A 15,596-nucleotide genomic window follows, 5' to 3' on the forward strand; every position below is an offset into this window, starting at 1 on the left:
TTTGGAATACACAGTAAAGCGATTGACTCACAGTTCAAAATTGATTCCTTACAGACAAAAATGTATGCACCTTCAACAATGTATGCTCACCTTCAAGAATCGATGCCCTAGAGGCAAACATTCTTTGACACGCTGTCAAAAATGGGTGCCTTGCAGAAAAAAATAAGTGAGTGAGAGACAAACTGTATCGAAATGGAACTGTATTTTTAGCATTGGGGCAGTGTATTTAAGAAAATGATTCAATTTATGTGAAGACCTTCCTTCCTTTTGGTGTAGCATTGTAATTACCTTTAAATGCTTTTAAATTCAAAAATTTAATTTGTGATTCAACTTGTTCATTTATCTGTTTAATTTGTTAATTCCTTTATTTTTGAAGCATAAATTTGCACACATCAATACGTCACCGATTCCTACCTCGGCTACAATCAAACATTAGCAAATGAAAAAAACGTTCTAATGATACCACAATCATGCCTTTGACCTTGTTTTCAATTGCCACTGTTACATAGTCATCTTCCTGCACGATGACGCAACTACTTTGATTCGTGAGCGTGTCGTGTGGTGTTCGATTGCAGTTGTCCGTCATTTTGGTTGTAAAAATCGAGTCATACACCTTAAATAATTTCGCACATCCCGCCGTTTCCGATGGCACCACCCCTCCGCACTGCGCTCCAGTTGTTGCGAGCTACTGCTCCTGCGGGTCAGGCTGTGTTGATAATCCAATCTGGCCCTTGCGTAGTCCGAACCTTCCTATATCAAAGATCAGCTCACTGCATAAAATCACTTTAAACATCATAAATTGTCCTGGTTGGTGATGATGCTGCTCGTGTGTCTAATGCACAAGGACCCACACACGCCCACGCTTGATGTGACTTATTGCATTTCCATTGCAGTTTGGGGATTGCTTGACCGTAGCACACAAAAAAAACGCAAGCGCGAAAAAAGCAGCCCAGCCACATGTTGGGGGTTTCGTCGCCTGTACAGCACGCTAAAATTATCGCCTTATCGCCTGGCGGGGGTAATGCTAGACACATACGATAGTGCTGATGCGGCGGCTTGGCTGGCCACACACAGTCGGTTGACTCAAACGCAAACTCAATCGGAAACGCGCACAGGCAGGCAGGCAGGCAGGCACGCGCGCTATCACCAAACGAGAGCCACGAGTGCTGCCACTTCTGCGATTCCAAGTAAATTCAGGTCTGTTGCGTCATACGGCGAGGGCATTATAAACAAAATAAAGCAGGCCAATTTGATGAAAAAAGTATGTAAATAAACCCTTGGCAATCGATTTGTTTGTATGGTTTTCGTAAATGGTAAAAAATAGCAATTGTTTTGAATGAAACTATTGACAAAAATCTAATTAAAAACAAGGCGAACGTAGGTTAAGACGGACGTATTAAGAAACATGTTGAAAAGCTTGAGATATATAAATGCAGCGACCCTGAAAATACGTAAGCCTTATTTTACTCTCATACTTTATCAGCATAAATATGTTGAAAGTTGTAGGTTACAATCAATTTGTATGTTTTTGTCATCAATTAAGAACATAATATGGGAAAGATAGACACTATGAAGGGTGAGATGGACACGTGTAGCAAACGTGTAATTGGTAATTGAAGTGGTATATTAGATTTTAACACTGCCTATAGCTTTCCACTTTCTCGTACTTCCTTAAAAAATATATTTTCTAATGACGTTTCGTTTAACCAGAATTTAATTACAAATGCCACTTCCGACACACCGTAGCATCAAAAGTTTAAGACATTATTGAAACATAGGCCATTAACAGCAGTCAATAGTCCTGAATATACAAAAAAACAACCCCACAACCCCAACAAGTTTGGTGGACTTGTTAATGAATAGGTAGGCCCATTAGGCCATTTTATCCACCAAATCAAAATCATCTTTTAAATCCTTTAAATCACACAGAATTCTCCTCTGAGTCATAGTAATGTCTCTTCTGCTTGTTGATAAAACACAAAAACCAGTTGGGTCCAAATCGAGGTAAGATGTATTGGGTTTTCGTGAGGGGCCTCTTAAGCATGGTGTGAGTAAAAGCATAATGTATGACTGTGGTTTTACCCTGTGTTCCGTTCTTCGCGGATTTCAATGGTTTCTATAGTCTGCCGGTCGGTTCATAACTTCCGGTTGGCCATATTTAGGTAATTTGATGACCTTGTTAATCAACAATTAATAGCAGAAGCAAAAGCTGTTTCTTAAAAAATTTAATCTTTCTATTTATTTCTTATTAAAAGCTAAAATCTTCGAAATTTGACATAAATCATGCTCAAAATGTTCAATTGTTTAATTACTAAATTTTATCCAGTAATCATAAGAAATGTCCATCTTACCCGCATTGTCCGTCATTGTCCGTCATTACCGACTTTTCCCTATACATGTATTTTGAAAAAATAAATAGCGCCGCTTCAATAACATTTGTATCAAAAAAAGTCTTTTATTTTTATTTATTCTCAAAAGGAGACTTTGAATCACATGATTTAAAAAATCCCCTGTAGAATTTTATTTCAATAGAACGAATTTAACTGATGAAACATGTATAAAATCATATTATAAATAAAGCAACTTCAGAGCCAATTACATTTCTAGCAAAAAGCTACACAAAACAAAGAGTTTTTAATTTTAATCGATTAGCAAAAACAACTTCATTTTTTTCTCAGTACAAACAAACTACCATTCCACAATCGAACCAGGGTTGCTTTGTCGTATTGTTGATGTTATTAAGTAAAACAAAAATCATTATCATAATAATAAGTTAATAATTAGGTTTATTATTAAGTAAACTGAAACGAAAAGAAAAACAAACACGAAATTAGACATTATTTTATTTTGCATTTAAACTAAGATGTTACAACTAATCATTAAATGTTTTTTAACGGAACGTATGCAAATTATACCTAATTTGAGATATCTTTGTTCACGATCACACGAAAAGTTTGGATTTCCTTGTCGAAAAAGTATCTTTTTGTGTCAGTCGATTAACCACAAAACGTTTCCGACATACACAACACTTTAAGGGTTTAAGTGCAATCGCGCATTCCTTTTGTGCGTTGTGTGTTCCTTTTTTTTAAATCCTATCACCTCCAGTTGTAACGAAGCATTTCATAGCACTTTGCGAAGCGAAGATAGAACAGACGGTTAATGTTTACGTCGCTTGCAACAATGTTGCAAGTAATGCACAACACACAACACACGGTCCGTCGCAGTGTACGTGCGTGTCGCCGCATAGCCCACGGAGCTTGCTGCTGCTTACGTTTTACGTTCTTCGATTGCTTGCGGTGAAACCATCAACGGAAGCAGGATGATTGTGTGCGCCTACTACGACCGCAGCTGCGTCTCACTGAACTGGCTGATACTGACAGGGCAAACAGATTAGCCGGCAAAACGATAGAGCTTCGCCACATATATTTGTGTGTAAGCATGTTATGGCTTTGTGTGATGTCGCGAAAATTATTTGCGAAAAGACGAAGAGTTCTTTTTAAGCGTTAAGGTTAGGTTCGTGTCTTAATTTTCTTGTGTTTTTAGTTTAAAAAAAATCAGGTACTTCGTACGACAAGTTGCTTTCTTTCACTTGCAATGCAATGCAAATTCAAACCACACATAACCATGCTCTTGTTCCCTCCCCGGTTGCAAACTTCAACATCTTAATCCACTGGCGCCCCAATCCCAACAGTTTCGCTCTCCCCCTAGTGGTGTACCATAATGTCCGTGGCGCTAGGTCGGTTTTCTGCCTTTTAAATAAACACCTCTCGTTCTGTCTCCCGTGTGCCACATTAGACACAGCACCGGGGTGGGATGACCGGTGTGCAAGCGGCGAAGCATTTAACTATACCTTTCAACCCCACATCGCCCTCGAACGGGGACCACTTTCCAATGCCAAACGAAGAATCGGTCATAGACCCCCGGGGTTGGTTGGTTGGTGTGCTGTTTTGCTCTCTCGCTCTTGCTCTGTCTCTCTCCCTTTGGCGGGAAAACTCGATCGTGTGCGCGCGCGTGTTTCGTTCGCTTGATCGATCGTTATTGTGCTCATAATGTTGCTGCTGTCCTTGAGATCTGAAGAGTGTAAACGTGCCCCGAGCGTTTGTGTGTCGGTTTGTGTATGCTTGACACAGCGGCAGCAGCACCAGTCAACGTTCTCAGCGTTCAGCCAAATGTCGGTCAAATTCTACGCCGCCTTTGCCACAAGCAACTGCAACACACACCCCCCGCCATTATTTCACAGTTTTGGTGGGAATTTTGATGATTTTTCAAAAATGATGCTCTGTGATAGGCAGCGCCTGATGCTAATTATTGCATGCCAAAGTTCCTCGTTTTGGTTTTACCATTGATTTAGTATAAAAATAGAAAAGTTCCGCTAAAAGGTGTACCACAAGAGTGCGTTGGTCATGCTGACACTTGTTCTAGTAAATGGGGCGCGATTCTTGTCTGCGTTTTTTTTTATCGTGTAACACTCTGCTTGTCCTTCCTCGACGGGTGTTCCAGCTGTTTAAACCACCGGCCGCAAGTTTGCTATGATTTTTTTTTTCGGAAATCCCACACACTTGCTGCTGCTCGGCCAGCTGCTACTAGTGTTTGTTGTTACGCGTTTTTTTTTCACTACGCCATTTGAAAGGATGTGTGTCTCGTGGTTTCTTGCTTGCTGCACGGTTTCGCTCTTCTTCCTCAATTGGCCGAACGTGACGACGCGCCGATCTGATGGTGTTGGCCAAGTTTCTTTGCTTGCATTCAAATCGCGTAGACAAGCGACGAACCGCCAAAACGTTTGTCATCGTTTCCCCTTGTCGTTCGCAAACGAATGTGCGTTTGGGATCTCAACTCCTCAAAGTTCGACCGAGTGCGTGGCTGTGTTGAGCCGTTGAAGGGGGGGGGGGGGGGGGGGGGCGGACGAGATGACCGCGCGCGGTGTTAACCTGATCGTGTTTCGGTCAGGGACACCGCCAGAGAGAGAGAGAGGAAGAGAAAAAAAAACAACGGAGGCCAAGCCAAATAGATATGCACATGTGTGTGTGTGTATGATTGCTTTGTGATAGAGGGCTGCTAGACTGCGGGCCAGAACCGGTTCAATCGTCACAAAGAGCAAAGGAACACACTTGATCATGGAAAAACTCGTATCTCTCGATCTCTCTGTGGTAGCGGCGGTAGCTCAAGGCATACACACAGTGGACGGGAAATGTCACACACTGGAATAAAACGGCGCCTCCATTACTAATTAGTACTAATTGAGCCCGGAGTGGTGTTGTCTGCTAGTAGCGGTCGGTGCTCATTTGATAGATGATCATCAAACAGTGACCGCCGAACGCACGTGGGTCAACAAATAACATCCTCGTTACGTGAACTGGCTCAATTTGCATCATATTCTTGGGCATGGGGGTGTGCTGTTAGGGGCTCATTCGAGGACGACATGTGTGTTATGATTAATTCATTACGTGCCTATCATTCTAATCAAATAACGTTTAAATATCAATTTACGGCTTGGAAGCATGGCTTCGTTTACATGTTTTAAGGAGAACGAAACTATGGGATATAGCGTTGGTAGTTTTAGCTTGTGTCTATAGTCTATAGGGCACATCCAATGTATGTTTAATGTTTAAATTTATTGCCGACGATAAAAACCCTTAAAATACTTTGTTTTTTTAATGTTTTGTTCGATGTTTGTAGAGGTTCTGCGGTACTAAAACCCGTATAACATTTAACACGTTAAATAATGGGGGGTTAATACGCTTTTATGTATGTAGTTTGACACTTGACCGTTGAAATAATGTCAACCCTAAACATACCACTAAACCACACGCTTAAATAGATGTTTTTCAAATGTTCACACCAGTTTATTTTAGCCTGAAAATATGTAAACAAACACCGATTCGTTGCAGGCTCGATCAGCTTATATGTATTTTGATATTTATTTTTGAATGAAGTCTACATATTTTGTTGAAAAATGTTTAAAACTGCTTTTTTTAATTATGAAAGAAATGTAAACCAAAGCCAGTCTCGTAGTACAGTCGTCAACTCGTACGACTTAACAACATGGGTCATGGGTTCATGTCCCAAATAGGCGGCCATGCCGCCATACGTAGGACTGACTATCCTGCTATGAGGAGGTAATCCAAAAATTCTCTGAAAGCTAACCCCACAAGTCGTACAGACAGGCCTTGACCGACAACGGTTGTTGAGCCAATGCAAAATCCGGCGTCCGGAGTCATCCGGAGTTATCCGGAGTCATCCTGAGTTATCCGGAGTCATCCAGAGTCATCCGGAGTTATCTGGAGTCATCCGGAGTCATTCGGGGTCGTCTGGAGTCGTTCCGAGTCAACCGGAGTCGGCCGTAGTCATCCGGAGTCAGTGTCGTCCTGAGTTGGAGTCGTAGGGAGAAGTCCGAAATTGGCTCAAGTCAGTGTCGTCCGGAGTTAGGTAGAGACGGCCAGTGCAATGTTCTTGTGGTCAGACATTTCATCTCCAACTCCGTCTCTTGCTGACTACTGTCGACTCAAACCACTTTTCTTAGAAATAAATGCCTGTTTTAAAAGTGCACGCGCAAAACGAAAGAGGAAAAAAAAAACATAAATAATATGTCTAACATAAATAAAATGCCTGACCAGAAACACATTGCACCGGCCGTCTTCGGCCGACTCGGACCGACTCCGGATGAATCCGACTCCAAGCAACTCCAGCCGACTTCGGACGACTCCGGATGGAAATAGTGGAGTGTTTGGTGTTTGGTTTAATGATTGATAATGTCTTGGTCGTATATTTTAACATCTGTTTAACGAACAGAATCTCGTGGAACAGTCGTGTTAAATCATACGACATAACATGCCCGTAAAGTATAAAATTCCAATGTTACAAATATAGTAGAGAATGTAAAAGGATTCCAATATCATGGAGCATGATTCTAATAAAACAAAAAATGTATTCTAAACGAATAATTCTGAATTGCATTTAAAAGAGTTTCTATCAGTTTCTATCACCCTCTATAAAATGGTCTGTAAATCGGCTTCCAATCGGTTTCCAATTAAAATAAGCTTTACCAGAAACTTGTTTCGTGAGATTAGCAAGTGTTTTACACATTTTCCCCTATCAAGCGTTTTCAGCTCAGATCGCTTACATTAACACCCACCCGCCCCACCGTCGTACACCGTCCACCAGCCATTGCTGCCGGTTGACGGAAATCTGCATTTCAAATGCATTTCTTCTCATAAAAGCGCGCGGCAATCACACACAATCAAGCAGCCGCTGCGCTATGTTGTGCACATGCACACCTGTGGCGGCGGTTTAGGGGACCAGGGTGGCGCGTGTTGTTCCCTACTACATTTATTCAACGCACGCTAATAAGGTGTAGCGTGGCACGAAGTAAAAAAAAAGCAAGTAAATTGTAAAGGAACCTCCCCCAACCCAACCCGGTTGATCTACTGCAACGGGGGGGGGGGGGGGGGGGGGGCTACTTTTGGCGTCAAGTGCATCGTGATCATAAATCAAGTGGCGCACACTAACCCTTCCCCCATACCACCGGCCGCTGGCCCCGGGGGGAGGGTGTTGAGCGTGCGTGTGTTGCGTTTCATTCGACCATTAGCGAAAACGTTGTACTTGCTGAAGGGAATGAACACGATCGCGAAGTGGATTGTAGAAGGCTTCTTGCAGGAGAATATCAGGGGTGTGTGTATGTGTGTGTATGTGGGCAGGCAGTCATGACGTTCCTTGTAACACCTTCCTCCGTCATTTGTTTTATTCATTCGCAGTTTCGGTCCAAATTCAAACCTGGGCACAAGCCGACCCGCTCTACACTTCATAATTCACCATTTCAGCTCTCTTTTTCCCCCGCGTAGCGTTGCGTCTGCTCTGTGATGGTGGTGTGTATCCACGTATGTGTCCCGATGTATTTATGTGCAAATCAGTGGCAATTAGGTATGCAAATTATATCTTCACCCGGGTTTTGTTGCTACCGTATTTTATGCGGCCGACCGACCTGCGTCTGCATGGGAAGGCAGAATGGAAAGAATGGATAAAAATAAAAGCTCCAGAGAGAATGCTCTGGGCCGTCATCCTCATGGGGCGCCGGAAGGGAATGCCGTCGTGATGTGTGCCCTCTCTATGCCGTGATACAATTACCGTGTAATGCAGCGTAGCAATGGTGCAGTCAGGTGCAGCTGGATAAAGTTCTTCGCTTCCTGTGTTCTACGGCCTCCCCTTTGAATTCTTGCGCAGAAATGGATGGAGGAATAGCGCGATGCACAGTAGCAGCACATCAACGGTGTGCACGGTGATATGTGATTATGTTTTCATTATCATACACATATTCGCATGGGTGGTCTGTGATCTCGTGGGGCATGGATTTCCCAATGCCTTTTTCCCGTGCTCGTCGAGAAAATAGTGCTTTTATCAGGTAGGATAGAGCGCGCTTACTTAGCACACGAGCGGGATAGAACATGCGATCCGTCGAACTCGGCTGGGCTACATTTTGCCACAATGTTTTGTGTGCAATCATGGTGTGTAGCGCAGCATTACAAGGGGTGGGTGGAGCACTGCATAAGCATACTTGTCTGCTGGCCAATTAGTATACAAATCAAATCTCCGAGCATCGTTCAGCATTCCTCAGTGCTCTTTTGAGGGACGACTACATTTTAACACACTTGTCGATGGTGGTTCACTGGGGGATTCACAGGGATTGCAGGCAGATCACAGAGGATGCCAAAGAGCATCAAATGTAATAAAGCATCAAAGTATTGCTCTCGTGCGTTTGATACTAAATGTCTCTCCTTTTCCTTCGTTTCAGATATTACGCCAAAGATCATCGCCATGGGCTTTCCGGCGGGCAACGTGGAGGCCATCTACCGGAATAATCGCGAACACGTGGTCAAGCTACTCACCCAGCGGCACGACAAAAAGTTCAAAGTGTACAACCTTTGCTCGGAGCGTACGTACGATCCGAAATTGTTTCCGGTAAGTGAGGCATCAAACCTTACAGATTGATAATAAAATGATAATGGTGTGTTGTTGCGTAGTGTTTCAATCAACGATGGCTATAGCTATTGTTTCTGTTTATGGAGATCTTATAGCACATTGGGAAGGTTTCGTTTAAATTCCTCTGAGTTCATTAATTTACAGAAAGCCCAATTTTTTGGAGTTTATTGTTTGTCGCGTCTCAATGTATTTTGATCTATAGATAATACTCCACTATGATGTTTTCGTATTTTTTAAAGATAATTTCCTACTAAACTTTGCCAACCACCAACCTCTCTGGATGTGATTTCTATGAAGTTTAATATTAAAAAAGGACATTTTTTTTGTATTTACAAACAGTAGTTTTTGCCTTTAATGGAACCTATCGGGTAGGGGAGTAGTGATGATTAGAACATCGTATTCGTTACCTATTTGGTTACCTATTCGTTACCTATTTGATTGTTTAAACCTCAAATCTAGAATTAGATTCGAGTACCTGCTGGAAAAAAATGTCAAAACAAGGTCGTGTATACATTCATCCCAAGGTGCTTTAAGGAGATCAGGTGGTAGAATCTGGAATCAAAGCGTATTTACTTGGTCACGATGGTCTCACAGGTTTTTTCAAGCAAATTTGAACGTCACTTTTTGACAGGACAGGTGAATTTTTTACTCAAACAGGCTTTCTGATAGTTTGACGAATACATAAAACACTATTAAAATCTTCATGCAGAAGCAGAATCGCTAAAAATCAACCCTCTAAATACATACCCCTGGGCTTATCCCACCTGTATATTATACCCACTTAGATAGCTCGAAAGCTGCTATACAATGCAAACCAGCTGATAGGCTGAAATTTCAGTCTACGATCTTCAAAAGGAAAGAGGCCCATTCATAGAGATTGACGTGGCAGCAACAATTAAGCTCAAAGTCTACACAAATAAATAAAAAAGGAACCAAGACCGTTGTCTTGCTCCACTGGGTTCCATCCAGAAGCAACAATGCTAATTATGAAATACTTTTTAAACATTTTATTCCAGTGTTTCGTGTTACAGAACACATTGTCCAGTATACATTTACAACATTTTAAAGTATGTCACAGTTGCTACAGAATCAACAATTCAATGATAACGTTCAATACCATGGACATAATTGATGCTATTTAATGGCTTAAGCGATCGCTGTAGATTATTAAGCTTGCTATTCTAATTACAACTTTTAATAGTTGCTTGAAAGTTATTGTATTTCTACATTTTTATCATTTACATAGAATATCGATGGAAATAAACGAGTGAATTGGAATACAATTGTACTTAAAATGAATTGTAATACATCCAGCAAAGCATTGTACATATTTAATTGCAATATTGTCTAACGATTTAAATGTCTCTTTTGTATTGTTTGAAAATAAAGAGACACCTAGTTGAATGTACAACAACGACGTTTTGTTTCTAAATAAGGGATTTATTAGTTAACGAATTGAACTTCGAATGAAATATTTGTTGTAAAATCATAGTAGAAGTAAATAAGTAAAACTTTTCGAATAGTTTGAACATGTGTTACATGTTTATCACACTTACTTTGTTCTGATCCTTTCCTTGAAATGGTTAGAGGTTCTTAATTCGAAGAAAACAAAACAATAAACTGAGTAGATTTTATTATAAAACTATAAACCGTTGTTTCTTTAACAGGGTTTTTTTCCATTCCTATAAACAACTTTTTACTTGTGTATAACAATTGTCTTTTGGAAAAGACACCGCTGCCTTACTTAAGACACACTTAATCACACGTCAGATGGTGTAAGCTATTCTGCCCAATTTAATAACACAATTGTCGTATTCGATTTATCATCTGTCAGATTCGGCACGGTTTCTTGTGGTAGTAGCAGTATTAACAAAGTTAATGTTATGATTTACTGGAATGTATGGTTTACTCTGCATCTTGCTTGAATAAAAGTAATGTGTTTGAATTCATTTTAATTTTTGCCAAATGTTGTCTAATGAAACAAACCGTGCCGTATCAGACAATCAAAGATAACAATTGTATTATTAAATTGGACAGAGTAGCTTTCACCATCTGACGTGTGATCACGTGGTAGACAGCGGTGTTTATTCCAAAAGACAATCGTTATGAACAAGTGGAATGTTTTTTATTGGACAGGAAAACCCTGTATTGTTAATTGTTATAGCCGACGGAGACTATCTATTTGTAGTGATTGTCGCTAAATTTTGACTTTTTTTTTCCTAAGGCAACAATTTTTAACAGTGTGCATCAGAAAGAGTCAAATACTGTACACTTACAGAAAAAAATAAATGCGTTAGAATCAAAAATTGATTAGAGTCAACATTTAGCGGCAACTACTGTATCAATCAAAATCATTTTAAAAAATCATAATCGAATCTTACCTCTTACCTTGCTGATTTGTAACAGTTTCCTAGTTTAAACTGTCATTGAATGCACCAGACGTGTAGTATCCCTTCCGATGATGCCTTTTTTTACGATCGTTTAACAGTGCAAAAGAGCACATTGCCAAACGGTGTCACTGCTGCTGCAAATTAAATGCACAATAAGTGATGGTGATGGTGCACAACAGATGCACCACCATCACTACCGTGGGGGTCAAACACCCTCCCCACGGTCGCGCGGCAGCAGCAGCAGCAGCACGATCGAGGGAGGACGATGGAGACAGACACCTTGATTGTAAGCTCTCGGAAACATCAACCATTAGCAACTGTGCGTGTGTGTGTGTGTGCAATAAACGGAGACTCGTGTCTGTGTGTGTCGGAGACAAAAAAAAACCTAACAACCCCAGGTTGTGATTGTCAGCCGTCTTTGATAGAGCTGTAAATGTGTGAAATATTGCCAGATGCAATTTACCTATCGCAGATGCATTGCTTCTCCCCCGTTCTCCCCGTACCTGTAGCAGAAGCAGCAGCAGCAACAGCTGACTATAGGTTGCAATCAATTATCGCGATAGCGATGATTTAACAATCAAATAATTTGCACATTTAGAGAGAGAGTTTTGTGAAAACCGCCATGCATCAATCCAACACCACTGCCGGTGTGGCTCCTCCTCCTCCTCACTCGGCTCGCATCGATAAAGATCACTTAATCGTTTCATCATTATTCGCGACTCGACAACGGACGGCATCATCGTCATCGTCGGGTGGGAGAAACGCGGGTGCTGCTGGTGGTGGTTAGTGGTGATACTTATAATGGTGTGTTGATGGCGATCTTTGCACCCCTCCCGGTGATGATCGTTGTCAGTCGTTCGTGTGTGCGGGACGACGGGGGGGAAGCGCAAGTGCATTGTTTCCGTGGGCAAGAGCGGGTGGCAGTGTAGCGAGAGGCCGGTCGTCTGTGAGAAAATACACGCGCGCGCCAGTTGTCTCGGTCGGTCGCGGTCAGCGCATTATACACACAGCTCTCCTCCTCCTCCTGCTCCTCCTGTTTCCCCGTTCGCGAATGCTTTTTTCGATGATTGTACGCGCTAAACGTTACGCGCCCGTGCGCTAATCGAAGGTACTGCGGTTGGCGCATGTTGGGTGTCGCCTCAATTTACCAACCGTCAGAGCGGCTACTGCAGCTCGCTGTTGCTAGGGCCAAACGGTGGGCGAAAATTGTCGTGATTCTGCGAAAAGGGCGAACGCTGCTCGTTCTTGTACCGTCCGCGCCCGCTCTTTTAATTGAAGGATTGAACGGTTTTCCTTATCACGCTTCCCGGAACGTCTTTTTGTAACGCGCGCGGCAAGCGGATGGTCGCGTGCGTTGGTTGGTGCGCTTCTGATGCTGTCGGTGGGGTGTGGTGCTGTTGCCATGCTCGAAGGCACTGGCAAAGTGTCGCCAGTTTTCCTTGATCAATCGACAGGATGGAGAGAGGTGCGGGACGCACATAACCCATACACCCGAGTGCCGCTAGGATGGTGGCCTCCAGCCACCGTCTCCGCTGGCTAGCGACGCGTAGGTGGGTTGCAAATATGGGCCTGTGTGGTGTGTTTGTGCCCGGAACTCTGCTGTCTGTTCACACATCCGGTAATGGGGATGAGATTGGTTTGCGCCGGTAGCAATTTTCCACTGCTGCCCGCTCTCCTTCTCTCGTAGCTTCGTAGCAATTTCCATCGCCTGTGTGGTGCCACCAACAGCAGACGCGCAGACACAACACACCACTGCTCCCCGATTATTCCGCCCAAACGATGAGCAATTAACATTTTATTTTAGAATATCGATCGCCGCGCACACCTGGCTGTGTGTATCCAACATCAGGATGCATGGGGAGACGCCGGATGGTGTGTTGTGTCTCGAATTATGCCTGCTGCTGGCACATGAAGTGTGAAGGTTGTGAAGGAGAGATTTGGATGTGTTATTGCGTGGAAAAATGGCGAAGGAGAATTATGTAGACGAATGAGGCGTCTCGTTAAAAGTAATGTTGGAAATATTTATTTGCATTGATGAGTTTGAAATTACTTCGTTTCTTTTTTTTTCAAACTTTTTGTATTTGTTTTATTGAGATTATAACAGTCAGGAAGCTGGGTGTATTACTTCTTGGAATTGAAGTAGACAAAACATTATTGTTTCTTTCGTTTGTTTGCTCAACCAGGATCAAGCGCTACAAAAGCGCAACATCTATTAATGTAAGCTTGATAGTATAGTGTTTAAAATACTCAACTCAATCCAACTGATTGCCGCAATGATTAGAGTTGGGCAAAACGATGCTTTGATAGGAATGTGAACGTTTCAGTTCATATGTTAACGTTTGCATTAAAGACTTTGTTCGCCTGGCGGTAGAAAAAAAGCTAAGCGAGATAATTTCTTTTCATGAACATCCTTTGAAAGGTAGTTATTAAAGCTTTCTTGCAAAAATAAAACCACGACCATGCGGGCTGCCTTTTGTCAGTTATCCGATTTTTTGCCATGGCGGACATTCGTGTCGACATGTTTAAAAGGGTCTACCTTCGTTTTTTATCAATTCCTCCCAAGTTTTCGCAACAAAATTGTAGGAGTAGAGCGTTTGCATTATATTTATCTGGAAAAAAAATGATGGGACACAGTTGGGGGATGTTGGACCAGTTCGCGGACTACGGGTGTCATATCAAAATTGCACCGAAATTTACCCAAAACTGAGTTTTGGTGTCATTGCTTGCCGCTGCGAAGACAGTGGACGTGATTTCTGCTTCCTGATATGTTTGTTCATGTTTCCCAGGACATTATTTCACTGTTTGGCCGGTTGCATCGACCTCCCAAGCGCCAAGCGAATGCAGCGATGTAGCGACTTGTCCCTCGGTTTCCATTTTCTGCATTCTTTGAAGCTTCTTGTCGCTCAGAGATGTCGGCCATTAAGAACTGGGCTTTCTTTCGATGCTCTGATTGTTCTCTAATAGTGCCGAGATGTTATAGATACCGGAACAGGCTTATACGACGTCCACAAACTGCCGCAAGGAGTCCCTTTTAGACGCTACGGGGTGTCGTTCTATGATCGCGCACGCTGCTAAACGAAGTTGCCTAACTTTTTTGGCCATTACAGTCGACTGCTAGAGGTGTCAAATTTTGTCTGCTGACTCGTGGGATACTATTATTGAAAGTTAAGGAAAACCCTCGGAAACAATTTTTGGTTCAATTTTTGTGCGTTTTTTAGATGCAAATGTTAATATGTAATTTTATTATATTTTATATTTTTACTGTGTTTCGTCAAGAGATAGTTCTATAATTTGTTGGAAAATTTGAGTTTTGCACTTACATACTTATCTGGTGCTTATTTTGCACTGGGGGCGGTCCCATTGTACAGTCGTTTACTCGAACGACTCAATAACATGCCCGTCATAGGTTCAAACCTACACAGGACCCCCCACCCCCCCGTAGCAAGGATTGAGAATTCGGCTTCGTGGTAATTAATTAAGTCTTGAAAGCCTGTAAAGGCCGGCATGTCCGCGTAGGACGTTACGCCAAATAGAAGAAGAAGAATATCTTATCTGGCACTATAGATCTTATTCTGTTGCCCTTGAATTAGATGATCTCGTGTTTGTTTTACTCAATATAAGCACATCGTGGGTTCAAAATTCATATGTCCACATGATGCACCCTTTTGCAAGGATTCCCTATCCGTCTCTGTGGTGCTCACTAAGTCGCCAGTAAGTAGGTCGTTACGCCAGATAGTAGAAGAAGGACTTATTGTAATAGTATAGGAGTCATCTAAGTTAGAAGATCTGCCTTATTTGAGTTTGACAGTTCTTTGTTATGTGTTGAAAATCATGTGTTGAAACTGAAATTTCATTTTAAAACAAAGTAACCATTTGACAGCTGTCGAAAAACATCTTGGATGCGGTGAATAATGATGTGCACATTAGAAAGTGACTTGGAAAACACTGCAATAATACAAAAATTGGGTAGTTTTGCTAATTGATTAATTTAGCTGCATTCTCTAAAACACTTTGCCCTCGTTCAATCCATTTTATTGCTAACGTGTTTGCGTTAGATCTTTCAAGTTTTATTAAGCGTCTATTTATAATTAATTTATCATTATCGTCAGTCATAAATTGCATGTCTTTTTATCAGTTGCTGCGTATCTAAAAATAAATTTCCATAAACCATACTTTACTGTACATTGCAAGTATGTCATCTTTTCCTTTTTTTCTCTCCTCTTTCCAATGTAT

General features: G+C 41.9%; 1 protein-coding gene across 6 annotated transcripts in view; it reads left to right on the forward strand.

The window, feature by feature from the left end:
* LOC3292014 (uncharacterized) overlaps positions 1-15,596 on the forward strand; it is a 48,222-nt gene that overhangs the window by 23,892 nt on the left and 8,734 nt on the right. For all 6 annotated transcript variants that reach the window (XM_061656886.1, XM_061656891.1, XM_061656888.1 and 3 more), the window contains exon 4: positions 8,786-8,952. In XM_061656886.1, coding sequence (XP_061512870.1) covers positions 8,786-8,952 — 167 coding nt within the window. The remainder of the gene's footprint in view (positions 1-8,785; positions 8,953-15,596) is intronic.

Source organism: Anopheles gambiae, chromosome 3 (assembly GCF_943734735.2).
Source record: "Anopheles gambiae chromosome 3, idAnoGambNW_F1_1, whole genome shotgun sequence".
NCBI classification, from domain to species: domain Eukaryota; kingdom Metazoa; phylum Arthropoda; class Insecta; order Diptera; family Culicidae; genus Anopheles; species Anopheles gambiae.